General features: G+C 52.8%; 1 protein-coding gene across 1 annotated transcript in view; it reads right to left on the bottom strand.

Annotated features, from left to right (window-relative positions):
* Positions 1-7,312: 7,312 nt before the first annotated feature.
* Positions 7,313-12,886, bottom strand: part of FAM198A (family with sequence similarity 198, member A) — a 29,944-nt gene continuing 24,370 nt past the window's right edge. The window contains exons 4-6 of the mRNA XM_014534933.1: positions 9,465-9,587; positions 8,714-8,817; positions 7,313-8,061 (exon numbers count right to left, since the gene is read on the bottom strand). Coding sequence (XP_014390419.1) covers positions 7,851-8,061; positions 8,714-8,817; positions 9,465-9,587 — 438 coding nt within the window. The 3' untranslated portion in view covers positions 7,313-7,850. The remainder of the gene's footprint in view (positions 8,062-8,713; positions 8,818-9,464; positions 9,588-12,886) is intronic.

Below are 12,886 nucleotides of genomic sequence, written 5' to 3' on the forward strand. Positions count from 1 at the left end.
AAGGAAGGAAGGAAGGAAGGAAGGAAGGAAGGAAGGAAGGAAGGAAGGGAGGTCCACCAGTTACCTGCTCTGTGACCTTGAGCAAGTGACACCCTGTCTGAGCCTCAGTTTCCTTTACTGTCAAACGGGAGCAGTAAAGCCTGCTTCTTGGAGCTGTGCTGGAAGTTTGCGATAAGGAGCATGGGTAGAGCTCTTGGCACGGTGGAGGCCACTGTCCCTGCTCCGTTCATGGCAGGCGGTGCTCCCCAGGTTCACGGGCAGGACTCTGCCAGCTCCATCTCTGCAGCCTCGGGGACTCACTCCCCGCCCAGCGGAACTTCATCTGCAGCGGGAGGCTGCACAGCTGGGGTTGCTGTAGGTGTTCAGGAAGCCACCTGAGTCAAGCTCTCAGCACCGCACCTGGCTGGTGATAAATTAGTTGTTATGGCTCCGGAATTCCATACCAGAACCCTGGGGGCAGCTGTGATCCAGAAGCCTGAGTTTTCCAGGTAGAAAGGCACCAGGTATTATGCGATCCCCGCAGCAGGGCCTGAGGCTACACCCAGTGACTGAAGTCTCTGAGGTGAAACCGAATACCCACGCAGCCTGGGACATGAGCAGCACCAGCCATGTGGAAAAGGTTTTGAGGTGCAGAGCTCAGGGACTGTTGGAGTTGCACCTAGAGACGGGTGAGCCTGTCGCGATCATCAGCCTCTCCCGCTGGCAAACGCCACCCTTTTCCCTGGAATCGCCTTTTTGGGGTGAGGTGCCAAGGAACGGGGTCAGGCCTGCCGTGCGGCCAGCCGGGCAGCACAGTGGCCAGTGATTGCGATGCCTCACCGGAGACCTTTGGCGGCCTCTTTCTGAAGGCCCATTAGCCTGTGACTGAGCGGACATCCTTCCCGCCCTCCCCGTTACCCCCTGCACCGCGGCCCCGGGCAGCTCCTGTTCTCGAAGCCTCTAGGTTGACGGGGATGTCCTGATTCGCCCTCCCTGGCAGCTGGCTTCTCTTGGCACATCATTCTCATTCCAGAGGGAGCGGCTGGGGAGGCACAGGGCACACCCAGAGGCAGAGAGGGCTTTTTGAAAAGGATAGAAAGCGGATGAAGTTTCAAGTTTGCAGGAAAGATGCAGATCATAGACGGAGCAAACGTTACAAACAAAGAGCAATGGCGGGGAGCCAACTGCCTGTGAATGTGCTCGGCCAGCGTCTCAGTTTGCGGCTCCACATTCCAGGATCCGGGCCCTGCCTCGTCATCAGCTCTGAATCCAAAGGGGTTAGAGGAAGAGGAGCTGCCAGGGCGGCCGGAGGGGGCGGTGGGCGCGTCTGTTAGGGGTGGTCCTGGGCTCAAGACTAGTCAGCACAGCTCCTGCCCGGGTTTGAATTCTGGCCCTTCCGTCTACCAGCCGGGTGACCTTGAACAAGTTTCACAACCCCTCTCTGCCTCATCTGTAGGATGGAGCTAATCATAATCACAGCTACCCATCAGGCTGTGGGAAGGTTAAAGGCTTTACACCATGTAAACCACTGTCCCAGTGCGGGCACATGGTCACCACTCGTTAAATGTCAGTGGTTCTCATAGCGGGTGCTCAGTAAACACTTGTCAGGTGCTGACCTCAGATCTGAACCCACAGCTCCTGCATTCAAGTCCAGTCCTCTGAAAGGCAAAACTAAAAACAGTTTAAAGGGTAAATATAGATGATATAGAGATGGTAGATGATAGACATATATAGATATAGAGCCATATATTTAAAGACTTTCTGAAGCAGGTGGGGACTGCAGGGAGACCTGCTGAGGAGCAGCACATGAGAAGCCTGTGCCCCAAATCCGAGCCATGGTCAGCTGAGGAACAGCCAAGGTAGGGGCTGAGCTCAACCCTGGGTTCTGTGGACTTGGGCAGGGCTCCCTGCCCCCTCTCTCCACCCCCTCCCCAGGGGAGGAGGCCAGTGTTGAGGGGCGTGCCCAGAGGTGGTGTCTTTGCTGGGTGGGCTAAGCCGGGAGCGCAGGGCCCTGCCCCGCAGTGCCACAGGCAGCTGGCATGCACTGGGCAGGCAGGGTGGGGCCGTAGAGTATCTGCCCATGGCCCCTCTTTCTGAGCTGAGCAGACCTGCTCCCATCAGGACACAAATGTGCTTGCTGGAAGCCTGGGGCCTTGCTCATTGGCAGGAAGATTCTGGCTCGGTATCTTCAGACAGGAACTCTACACACACACACACACACACACCCACACACACCCCTCACACACACACACACACACCTCACACACACACACACACAACACACACTTTATTTCCCTTTCCCTGCTCCTTGTCCACCTTTACAGGTAACAAAAGTCCTGTGTCTGCATTGGTTAGTGCCATGGCCCCTTTCTGAGCTGAGCAGACCTGCTCCCATCAGGACACAAACGTGCTTGCTGGAAGCCTGGGGCCTTGCTCACTGACAGGAGGATTCTGGCTCAGTATCTTCAGATGTGAACTCTACACACACACACACACACACACACACCACACACCCTCACACACACACACACACACCACCACCAGAAGATGTTGTCCCAACATTCCAGTATCTCTAGGGCCCATGGATAAGCATTAATGGCATTTGGCAGAATACCCCACCCCACTTTGAAGACTCCTTCAAGTTCAACACTGAAGAAAAAAATGATAAGGTAAGAGAAGCGGGTTTAGAAACCAGAGCCTGTCTCTTCTCACGTAAGAGGCATGGAAATTTCAGGAGTCCGTGAAGATGACATCATCTCTTGCCAGAAGGCCACCAGCCACCACTGGGTGGGAGGTGCATTATCACTTGTTTCTCCTCTGGACTGAAATGCAAGATAGTCAGGATGGCTGTGAGTGTCTGCTGGCGGCCCAGGCTGTCAGGCAAGGTCAGGAAGCGGTAAATGATGTTTTTGAGGTACTCCAGATTGGCTCCCTCCCGACTCTGGTCCCTGGTGTTCTTCTCAATGTGGCTCTGCAGGACTCCAACCTCCTCCCGGTGCCGCTCCCCCTCCTCCAGCAGCCGCTCCTGCAGCTGATGCACCTCCACCTCCAGTCTATGTTTCTGCTTCCTCAGGAATGTGATCTCCACCTCCTTGCGGGCCAACTGCTCCAGCCAGCCCACCCACCTGCTGGATGGACTTCCCCTCCTTCCCCAGGCAGCCACCCAGACCTAGTTCCATGCAAAGGAAACCTGCTCCCGGATGGGGCTCAGTCCGCCTCCCTGAAGGGCGCTGACCAGCTGCCTTCCCCTGGATGACCCTCTAACTTTAAGCCTCTTGGTCAAGTGCTGTTAAAAGAAAGACCACCCAAATAGAAATGAGTGCCCTAACTCTGCTTTGGCAATGAAATGTTCCTCACATCCCTCTGTCCTTAACACTTTCTAGGGTGACAAGAGCCTTGCTCCCACCTCTGGCTGAACGTAGGTCCACCGGGCAGGAGGGAAGGGGGACTCCAGATAGAAGGCGGAACGGGGGCAGTTAAATGGACACTGTGCAGTCCGCGAGGGGCACACGCCTGGATCAGGGCATCCTAGGGAAGAACTGAGAAGGAAAGGAGAGGAGAAAATGCAAGACGTAAACAGAACACAAACGTATTGGTGATTGTAAGAGAAATACCTGAAACTTCAGAAGCCAAACTCCCCTTCCAAGGACGTAAATCTTGTTCATAGTTGTTCAAGCGCCCACCACCCATGCCCCTCTCCCACATGGGAAGCTCCTTGAGACGGTGGTAAACGAGCTAGAGAAAGGCACAGGGCCCCCCCAGATGGTTTTATGGGGAGTGCTAGCCAACCTTCGAGAAATACATGATTCCTACTTAAAGTGTTCCAGGACACTAAAAAGATGAAACTATCTGAATCCATTTCGTGAGATCTGCTTAATTTAAAAAATAAGACGGCCAGGGAGTGCACAGAAAAGGGAAACCTTAGGCCACATGTGACTGTATCTGCAACGATTCTAAATAAAATGTTAGCAAATTAAATCCTGTAGTTCCTGAAAGACTAACATACCGCAGCCAAATGGGTTTATTCTGGGAACGTGACTATGGTCCAGAGAGAGAGAACCAAGATGGCGACGCAGGTGAACACCGGACTCACCGCCTCCCACAACCACATAAAAGCTACAACTAAAATACAGGACAGTCAGCACCCAAACGGCCTGAAAGCTGGCTGGATAGAAGTCCTACTAGAGACGTAAAGAAAAAAAGCACATGGCAATGGTGCGAGGAGCGAGGAGCAAGGAGCGGAGGCCTGGAGGCCCGGAGCGGCGGGTCCGACACCCACGTGTGCTGCGTGTGTAATCAGGAGGGAGATGGTCTCTGCAGAGGCCGCCGTGAGGAGCAGGGGGTCCCAGCCCCACACCAGACCCCCAGCCCAGGGTCCCAGAGCTGGGAAGAGAAGTCCCCGTAACTTCGGGCCATAAAAACCATCGGGGGTTGTGGCTGAGTGACAAAGAGGCTGCTGGAATCCCAGGGCCTGCGCACAAACTTACACGGTCCCGCGTCTTCTGAGCTCCAGCGCTCGGGGAGACACATACAGGCAGGGACTGGATCGCCCGGCATCGAGGCAGGAACTCAGGGGTGGCTTTCTCCCAGACCTGGGTACTCGCAGGGGTCGTTGTCCTGGTGCTGGGACCTCCCCTGTCGTAGGGCTGAGCGGCAGCCATATCTGTTTCCACCAGTGTGGCCCACGCTGTTTGCTCCGCCCTGGTGAGACCCCTCCCCATCCAATTTGCAGCCTCACCAGAGCTATTTGCAGCAGCTTTTCCATAGGAATGGCCTGTCCTGGATCAGGCTTCAACCTTGGCCAAAATCTCTCTAACAAGCTGCAGCTGGTGACAGCGTGCCCCAAACCTATCAACAAAAGGCCCGAGACCCGGCTCTAGCACCAGCTGGCCTTGCTTCACAGCTGGTCCTCACAGCCAATTGGCCTGGGGTCAACTCCTCCCAGAGACACCAACAGCAGTCAAGGATCAGCTACAAGACTGTGCACACAGCCCACAGAGGGGCGCACCTAGAGGGCCCAGCTCAGGTGACTGGGGAGGCTGAGCCACTGGGCCCTGCAGGACACCTACTGCACAAGGCCACTCTACCAATTCCAGGAGACGTAGCTGCTCTACCAAGTACACAGAAACAAACACAGGGAAGCCGCCAAAATGCCAAGACAAGGAAACATGTCACAAATGAAAGAAATGGAAGCAAACAAACTACTGGGTACAGAATTCAAAACCACAGTTATAAGGTTACTCAAGCGTCTTCATGAGAGCTTCAAGGGACTTAGTGAGACTTTCAAGGATCTTAGTGGTTTGAGAGTGAATGTAAATACTAAAATAAAGCATAGATTACTTCAGTAATCTTGCAATAGTGACAGCCTTTCTCAGAAGGCATGAAACTCAAGAGTACTCCAAGCGAAAGGAAAATAGATTTGACTCCATGGAAATTAAAACTTTCTACTTGGCAAAAGACACCATAAACAAAGTCAAGAGACAAGTGACAAGCTAGAACAAAATATTTACAACATAACTAAAGGGGAAAAGATTGATTAGGCTAATTGGATTCAAATATCTAACAAATTAACAAGGAAAGAACAAACATCTCAAGAGAAAAAGGCAGCTCACAAAAAATCAAATACAAATAACTACTAAATAATTGGAAAGATAACCTCATCAGTGATTAAGGAAATGCAGTTTTAAAAGTAGGTTTCCCTGCCTGGCTAGTGTGGCTCAATGGTTGAGCATTGATCTATGAACCACGGTTTGAGTCCTAGCCAGGGCACATGCCCAGATTGTGGGCTCGATCCCCAGTGTGGGCATGCAGAGACAGCCAATCAATGATTCTCTCATTGATGTTTCTATCTCTCTCTCCCTTTCCCTTCCTCTCTGAAATCAATAAAAATACATATATTTTTTAAAATTATAAAATAAAAGATAAAAGTAAGTTTCCCTGTCAGTTGAATAAAAACAAAATTTGAGCATAGCAAGTGTTGGTGAGGTGGTGGGAAGACATTCAGTCTCCCTCCCCCCCTCCCCCTGGTTGGAGTATAACTTGACACCCCCATTTTGGAGGGAAATTTGGCAGTTTCCCTCAAAATAATAAATGCTCATACATGCCCTTTGATGCAGAAATCCACGTATGCAAATATAGCTGGCAGAAATAATTGCACACCATGCAAAGATGTTCATGACAGCACTATTTATGATTGGTGAAAAGTTGGAGCGGCCTAGTGTTCATCCTAATGAGAACAGCTAAGTAAAACATGGCACATCCCTGCCTTGGAATTCCATACAGTCATCAGTAAGACCTGGGTCAACCCAGGTGGCTAGTACGGAATGTAGAAAACAGAGTCAAGTAAAAGCAGTGAGCTGACAAACATAGATGATCCTATCCTATATAATAAAAGCCTAATATGCTAAGTGTCCGGTTGTCTGGTTGGCCATTCAACCAATCAAAGTGTAATATGCTAATGATATGCTAATGCCACTCAACTGCTCACTATGACGTGCACTGACCACCAGGGGACAGACAGTTGACCAGTCGACCAGTCACTATGACATGCACTGACCACCAGGGGGCAGATGCTAGGACCACTAGGTTAGCTTGCTGCTGGGGTCTGGCCAATCAGGACTGAGCGAGATGGGCCAGACACTCCCTGGAGCCCTCCGTGGTCCCTCCCTGGCTGACCAACCTCCTGTGTCCCTCCCCGACTCCAATCATGCACCGGTGGGGTCCCTCGGCCTGGCCTGCGCCCTCTCGCAATCCGGGACCCCTCAGGGGGTGTCAGAGAGCCGGTTTTGGCCCGACGGTAGAACAACCGGTCGCTATGACGCACACTGACCACATCTGGTCGTTACGACATGACGGCGTTAGAGCCAAAGGGTTTTTATAATAGAGGTTTGTATGCAGTGTGAGTGTAAATAAAAATGCAAACATACACATCTCAAGGGAATTTCATGTTTTATCTTATGTGCTTCTATTAGTTATGAATTTGGTTTTGGTGAGCATGTATTACTTTTATAATCCTTAAGCCAAAAACATAAGTGAATAAGAATTGAACATCTAATGCCTATAAAGACAAAATGTTTAGTGTTTCATTTCTTATTTTTTTAATGTTTTTATTTATTTTTTTTACAGGAGTAGCTATCTTTTTTTAATACACTTTTATTGATTTCAGAGAGGAAGGGAGAGGGAGAGATAGAAACATCAATGATGAGAGAGAATCATTGATTGGCTGCCTCCAGCATGCACCACTGGGCATGCACCCCTGGGGGATGGAGCCCGCAACCTGGGCATGCGCCCCCTGGCTGGAATCGAACCCAAGACCCTTCAGTCCACAGGCCGACACTATCCACTGAGCCAAACCAGCCAGGGCTTAGTGTTTCATTTCTTAGACCTGAGTTGACTTTCAGCCCAAGTTCCAAGCAATGAGTATAATTCCATGAAGAACCTTTATCTCATATATGTGTGCAGGCATGTACACATGCCACATACACTTACACACATCTACACACACGCATACATTCATACAGACACACACTTGTCCAGCTCTACATATGCATGTGGGATGCATCATTTGACAGTATATGGAACAGTTCATAGAACATTCTTGAATGTCTTTATTGGTGCAAGGAAGTACATAACCATTGCTGAGCAGGCAGAAGAGAATGCAGTGAGATTGAAAACCCAACACTCCTACCACTTCCAAGCAGGTGGCATGGCCCGTGGCATCCGTGCTGCCCTTCTGGCTCTAGCTCTTTCCATTTGTCTTCAAGATGGGCGGGCCCAAGGACGTGTGGCCATCAGCAGGGGTGCTCGTCCAATCAGGTCATGCTGTGAGCCCCCCACCAGCGAGGCGAGAGCCCCATTGGGCAGTGTGGGGCTCATGGGTCTTCGTCCCTGAAGACTGTCAGGTTGTGCTCCCGGATGTGTCCCAGGAGGACCTGTCCTCGCCGCTCCAGGGTCTGGAGAACCTGCCTCAGGCCCCGTCGCCCGCCGTGGCTTTCCCAGAGCACCGGGTCCACCTGCAGCGACTTGAGCAGCATATTCCGTAGACACCCTGACTGGAGAACCTTCACGGCGGACTCGGGGAACCTGGACGAAAGTGCCCGAAGGTCAGAAGAGAAAGGAAAAGCAAACGTGATCTCGGAGTTCCCAGCAAGGTGAAGCCCAAAGGCCAGAACTTGCACCACCCGGAACCCTGGTCCCAAGGGCCGCCCCTGGATGCTTGTTACCAGGGACTCTTCCACCGCTGAGCTGTGCGAGCAGGCAGGGATGAAGCTTTCAGATGGCCCCATCCCACAGAGGAGCCAGGCCAGTCATCACTGTCCTTCCGGGGACCATGTCTGCTGCTCTGCTTAGCAAATGCCAGAGCCCTAGGAAGGCTGAGCTGCCTGCCACGACTGAGCAGGGAGACAGGCTGCCAGGCTACCAGGCTACCCCCACCCATCTAGGGCAAGGAAGGGCTAGCCTGCCTCTACCCCAGCAGGGCAGCTGACGTCCTGTGGGCCAGGAGGCTCTCTGGATCCTGGGGGCGGGCACTCCATCCGGGAGTGGAAGGGCCTGCTGGCTGTATACCTCTCAGCTTTCCCAGGTCCTCACACCCCTCCCAAGGCTCAGATCTAACAGCTTTTGTCTGATGGCAGACTGTGGACTTCTCCAGAGCCCCGACTGAAGGTCCCATGGTCTCCAGCAGGGCCATCAAGCCTCAGTCCCTGAACCTCCACCCAACCCCTTTGACCCTCACCCATCTATGCCCTCCAGCAGCCGAAAGTTCAGCCTGTCCTCAGGGTGCTGGAGGTGGCCGGCGTTATCGATGTAGACCAGACGAGATGGATCGCTGCTCCGGACCTCAGGGAGAAGATGGGCAGAGACAGAGGTGGGGGAGGGTGTAGCCTCGCTGCTGCCCAGGGACTGTGTCAGGGTGAAGGGGCTTGGGGGCCCTGAGCTGTCAGTCCCACCATCCACCTGCTACTTGCCAGATGGTCCCCAGGTGCTGAGCAGTCAGCTGACCGTGCTGACACTGCTCGGTGCTTCCAGGCATCATCTCAGTGAGCCCTCCCAGCAACCTGAGAAGGGGGCCACTTGTGTGAGAACCAGGCACAGAGAAGTTGTAATTTGCATGAGGTCCCACTGCTAATAAACAGCTGGCTGGGTCAAACCTGGGCCAGGCCACAGCGCCATCCTCTGGAACTGCAAGGCAGAGGGACTGAGTCCTGCTCTGGTGGCCAGAGGGGTGAGGAGCATGGGGGAGAATGGGGCAGGTGCAGAGGTAAGCTGCCCGGCAGGACTGCAGGTTGTATGGCACAGGTATAGGCTCACACACACAGTTCATCACCACCCCCAACACCTGTGCCCAGTTTTACGTATTATTCAAAGGGTTCTGCTACTAAAAGGAACAGGATTGGGAACCCCTGGACCACATGATCCCAGAACCTCACTAACAGCATCTTCGGAAGGAGACAGGAAGACCGGAGTCCGGGTGATGAGGGACATACCAGGATGTGGACCAGTCGCAGCTCGCCCGGGTTTGTGCATTTCTCCCGGAGCCCCTCTTCCACACAGGGCTCCGAGGGCTCAGGTTCAAAGCCACAGCAGTAGCGATCCAGGCGGTCATGGACCTGTGGGGACACCCATCCTGAGGGCGGGTGGCACAGCACCCAGGCCTGGTCCCCGAGCCACACGCTGGGGGCAGTCCTCAGTGGCTCTGTAGCTGGCCTCCGGCTCCTAACGGGGCTTCTGCTCTGCCCCTCTGGCCGGTGGCCCGCCCTGCACACGAAGCTCAGGCCAGGGGGGATTCCAGCCACACCCACTGCTTCATCTACAGCTGCTCCTGCGCTCGGGCCTCCACTTGGGAGGCCACACATGGCTCCAGGCCATTCTGTGCAGATTTCAACTTGCTGCAGTGTTTATTTCCCGAGAAAGCTACAAGGAATACTGGCCTGTATGACACGTGTCTCGCTGGCTTCCCCAACTCTTCGCCCATTTAGTGTCTAACAGGAAGGGTCTGGCCGGGCCCAGTCACCAGTTTGATTATTGAGCCACACCATCTGGTTATTTTTTTCCACTTAAGAGAAATTCCGTTAAGCAACAGCAGACTAGCAGCCAATAAAACCAAGTTCAAATTTCATTTCCACAGCCCTTCAGGATTTGATTCTTTCCCCCCTTTTTTAAAAAATGAGGTGCTCCCCCCCAAAAAAAGCCTTTGCTGTTCTGATTTTCTGACCAACCTACCAATGTTGCATAATCATGATGTGAACTGAAATTTTTGTTTAATTGAACTTAAGCCGTTGTAAAGCCCTCACTCTGTGCCACGTCCGCTCTGAGTGCTTTGCACACCATTAACCCCTCCCAGCAGCCAGGAGGTCCATCTGTTATTATCCCCATTTCAAGGATGGGGAAACTGAGTCACGGGGGTTGGGTAATGTGGGATGGTCCCACATTGTGCAAGTGGTGGAGTCTAGACCAGGCTCTGATGGCTAAGTTAGAATGTGGCAGGCACCTGTTTTCTGGCATGAGTCACGGGAGCTGGGTAATGTGTGATGGTCTCACAGTGTGCAAGTGGTGGAGTCTAGACCATGGCTAAGTTAGAATGTGGCAGGCACTTGTCGGCTAAGTTAGAATGTGGCAGGCACCTGTTTTCTGGCATCAGTTGATAGCAAAAGTGTAGGTGTTGTTCAAGCTGATCCCAGAACCCAGCACTCGTGCAGCCCAGCCAGGGACTTAGCCGAAGTCTGGGGGTGGAAGAATGAACGGATGAAGTACATGGCTGGCTGGCAGCAGAAAAGATCTAGAGGGGGCTTCACATGAGGACTGTGATCACAGAAAGCCTGTCCATCACGCCACCTCTCTGCCCAGGGTGCCATCACCAGAAGGCTTCAGGGGAGGCCTGGCTCTGTGGTCTCCAAACAGGACATCTGGACAGGACAACACACTGCACCCATCACGCCACCTCCCTGCCCAGGGTGCCATCACCAGAAGGTTTCAGCGGGAGGCCTGGCTCTGTGATCTCCAAACAGGACATCTGGACAGGACAACACACTGCAGTCTTTCAGGAGGGATACCAGGCCCAGCTGTGGAGGAGGCGCGGTCTGGAGGGAGCCCAGCACAGGCACGAGGGGTGGCTACGTCCTCTAACTGACCCACCAGGCTCCTAGGCCGGGACTGGTTCCTCAGCCAGGGCCTGACCTGGGTCTGGTGGATCCCAGAAGAACCGCTGGCTGTCCCTGGTGGCCCATCCCTCCCCCCATCCCCAACTTGCATCCATTATAAGATGAATCCGCCACAGCAGAAACTGTAGAACTTGTCCCAAGTCTGCAGAAACAGGTCGCAGTCATCATGCCATTAATATTTGCCATCGCTCTGGAGGCACCAGCAACGGCATGAGGTAGGAGAAAGAAAGAAGGGGTGATTAGAAGGTATTCATTACAGATGAAATGATGGTGAACTTGGAAAGCCCAGGACAAAGCAAACAACTGTTAGCAGGTGGCCAGTAACCAAACTAATACACAGAAATAACAGCCTCCACACAGACCAAGAGCTACGGGCGAGATCCTATAAAGGAGGAGAAAGGTCCCATTTTCAATGGCCACAGAGGATGAAATACCCAGGAATAACTGAACATGAAAGCAAGGACCCAGCTGAAGGAAACTGATGCTTTCGGGAGCGTGAAGAAAGGGAGAGACATATCCTACTCCTGACTCTACATTTTAGGGCGTAAATTATTTCTGTCTTAGTTCACACAGACTTAATTTGATTCCAATAAAATCCCAAAAGGACTTGGGGAGGAGAAGGAAGTAACAAGCTGACTCTTAAGTTTCATGAGACTAGTATGCAAGAATATGGGGGAAATTCTAAGAAAGAGCAATGAGAAAGACCACACCCTGCTAGTTAGCAACATAAATTACGAAGCACAGTAATTAAAACAGTGTGATTCTGGCATATAAATAGACCCTTTACTGGAACAGAAGAGTCCAGAAATAGACCTACATACATATGGAAACTGGCAACATTGCAGATGGGGGGAAAGATGGATTATTCAGCAAATGGTGCTGGGACATTTGGGTTGCCATTTGAGGGGGGGGGGGCGGAAATCACTGTTTTGTACCTTATCTCTTGCTCCAAATAACTTCCAGATGGATCAAAGATATATGAAAACACATGGGAAAAAAATCATTGTTTTGTACCTTATCTTCCAGATGGATCAAAGATATATGAAAACACATGGGAGAACTTTCAAAACAGCCTGGAAGTGAGGACGGCCATCTATACTAATAAAAGAGTAATATGCTAATTAGATGGGGAGACCTTCTGGATGTCCTTCCAGACAAAGCTGGGGGCTTGGCCAGCCTGCAAACCGCCCCCAAACGGCCCTCAGCCCCTCACCCAGGCCAGCCATGTCCCCCAGCGGGGACCCTCACCCTGATGGGGGTGTGGCCAGCCTGCAAACGGTCATCAGCCCCTTGCCCAGGCCCACCCTGCCCCCAGAGGGGACCCTCACCCCAATGAGGCCATGGCCAGCCTGCAAACCTCCAGTGGCCCCTCGCCCAGTCCAGCCCTGCCCCCCAAGGGGACCCCAACCCTGATCTGGGACCCCCTTCAGGGCAGACCAGCTGGCCCCTACCTGTGCCCCAGGCCTCTATCTATACTAATAAAAGGGTAATATGCTAATTAGACCAGACGTCCTTCTGGACAAAGCCATGGTGGTGGGAGCCAAGGCAGAGGCAGTTAAGGGTGATCAGGCTGGCAGAGGAGAGCAGTTAGGACAATCAGACTGGCAGGGGAGAGCAGTTAGGGGTATCAGGCTGGCAGGCAGGTGAGCGGTTAGGAGCCAGCGGTCCTGGATTGTGAGAGGGATGTCCAACAGCCAGTTTAGGCCCAATCCCACAGGGATGGCAGTCAGACATCCCCTGAGGGGTCC

Source organism: Myotis brandtii, unplaced genomic scaffold (assembly GCF_000412655.1).
Source record: "Myotis brandtii unplaced genomic scaffold, ASM41265v1 scaffold134, whole genome shotgun sequence".
Classification (NCBI taxonomy): domain Eukaryota; kingdom Metazoa; phylum Chordata; class Mammalia; order Chiroptera; family Vespertilionidae; genus Myotis; species Myotis brandtii.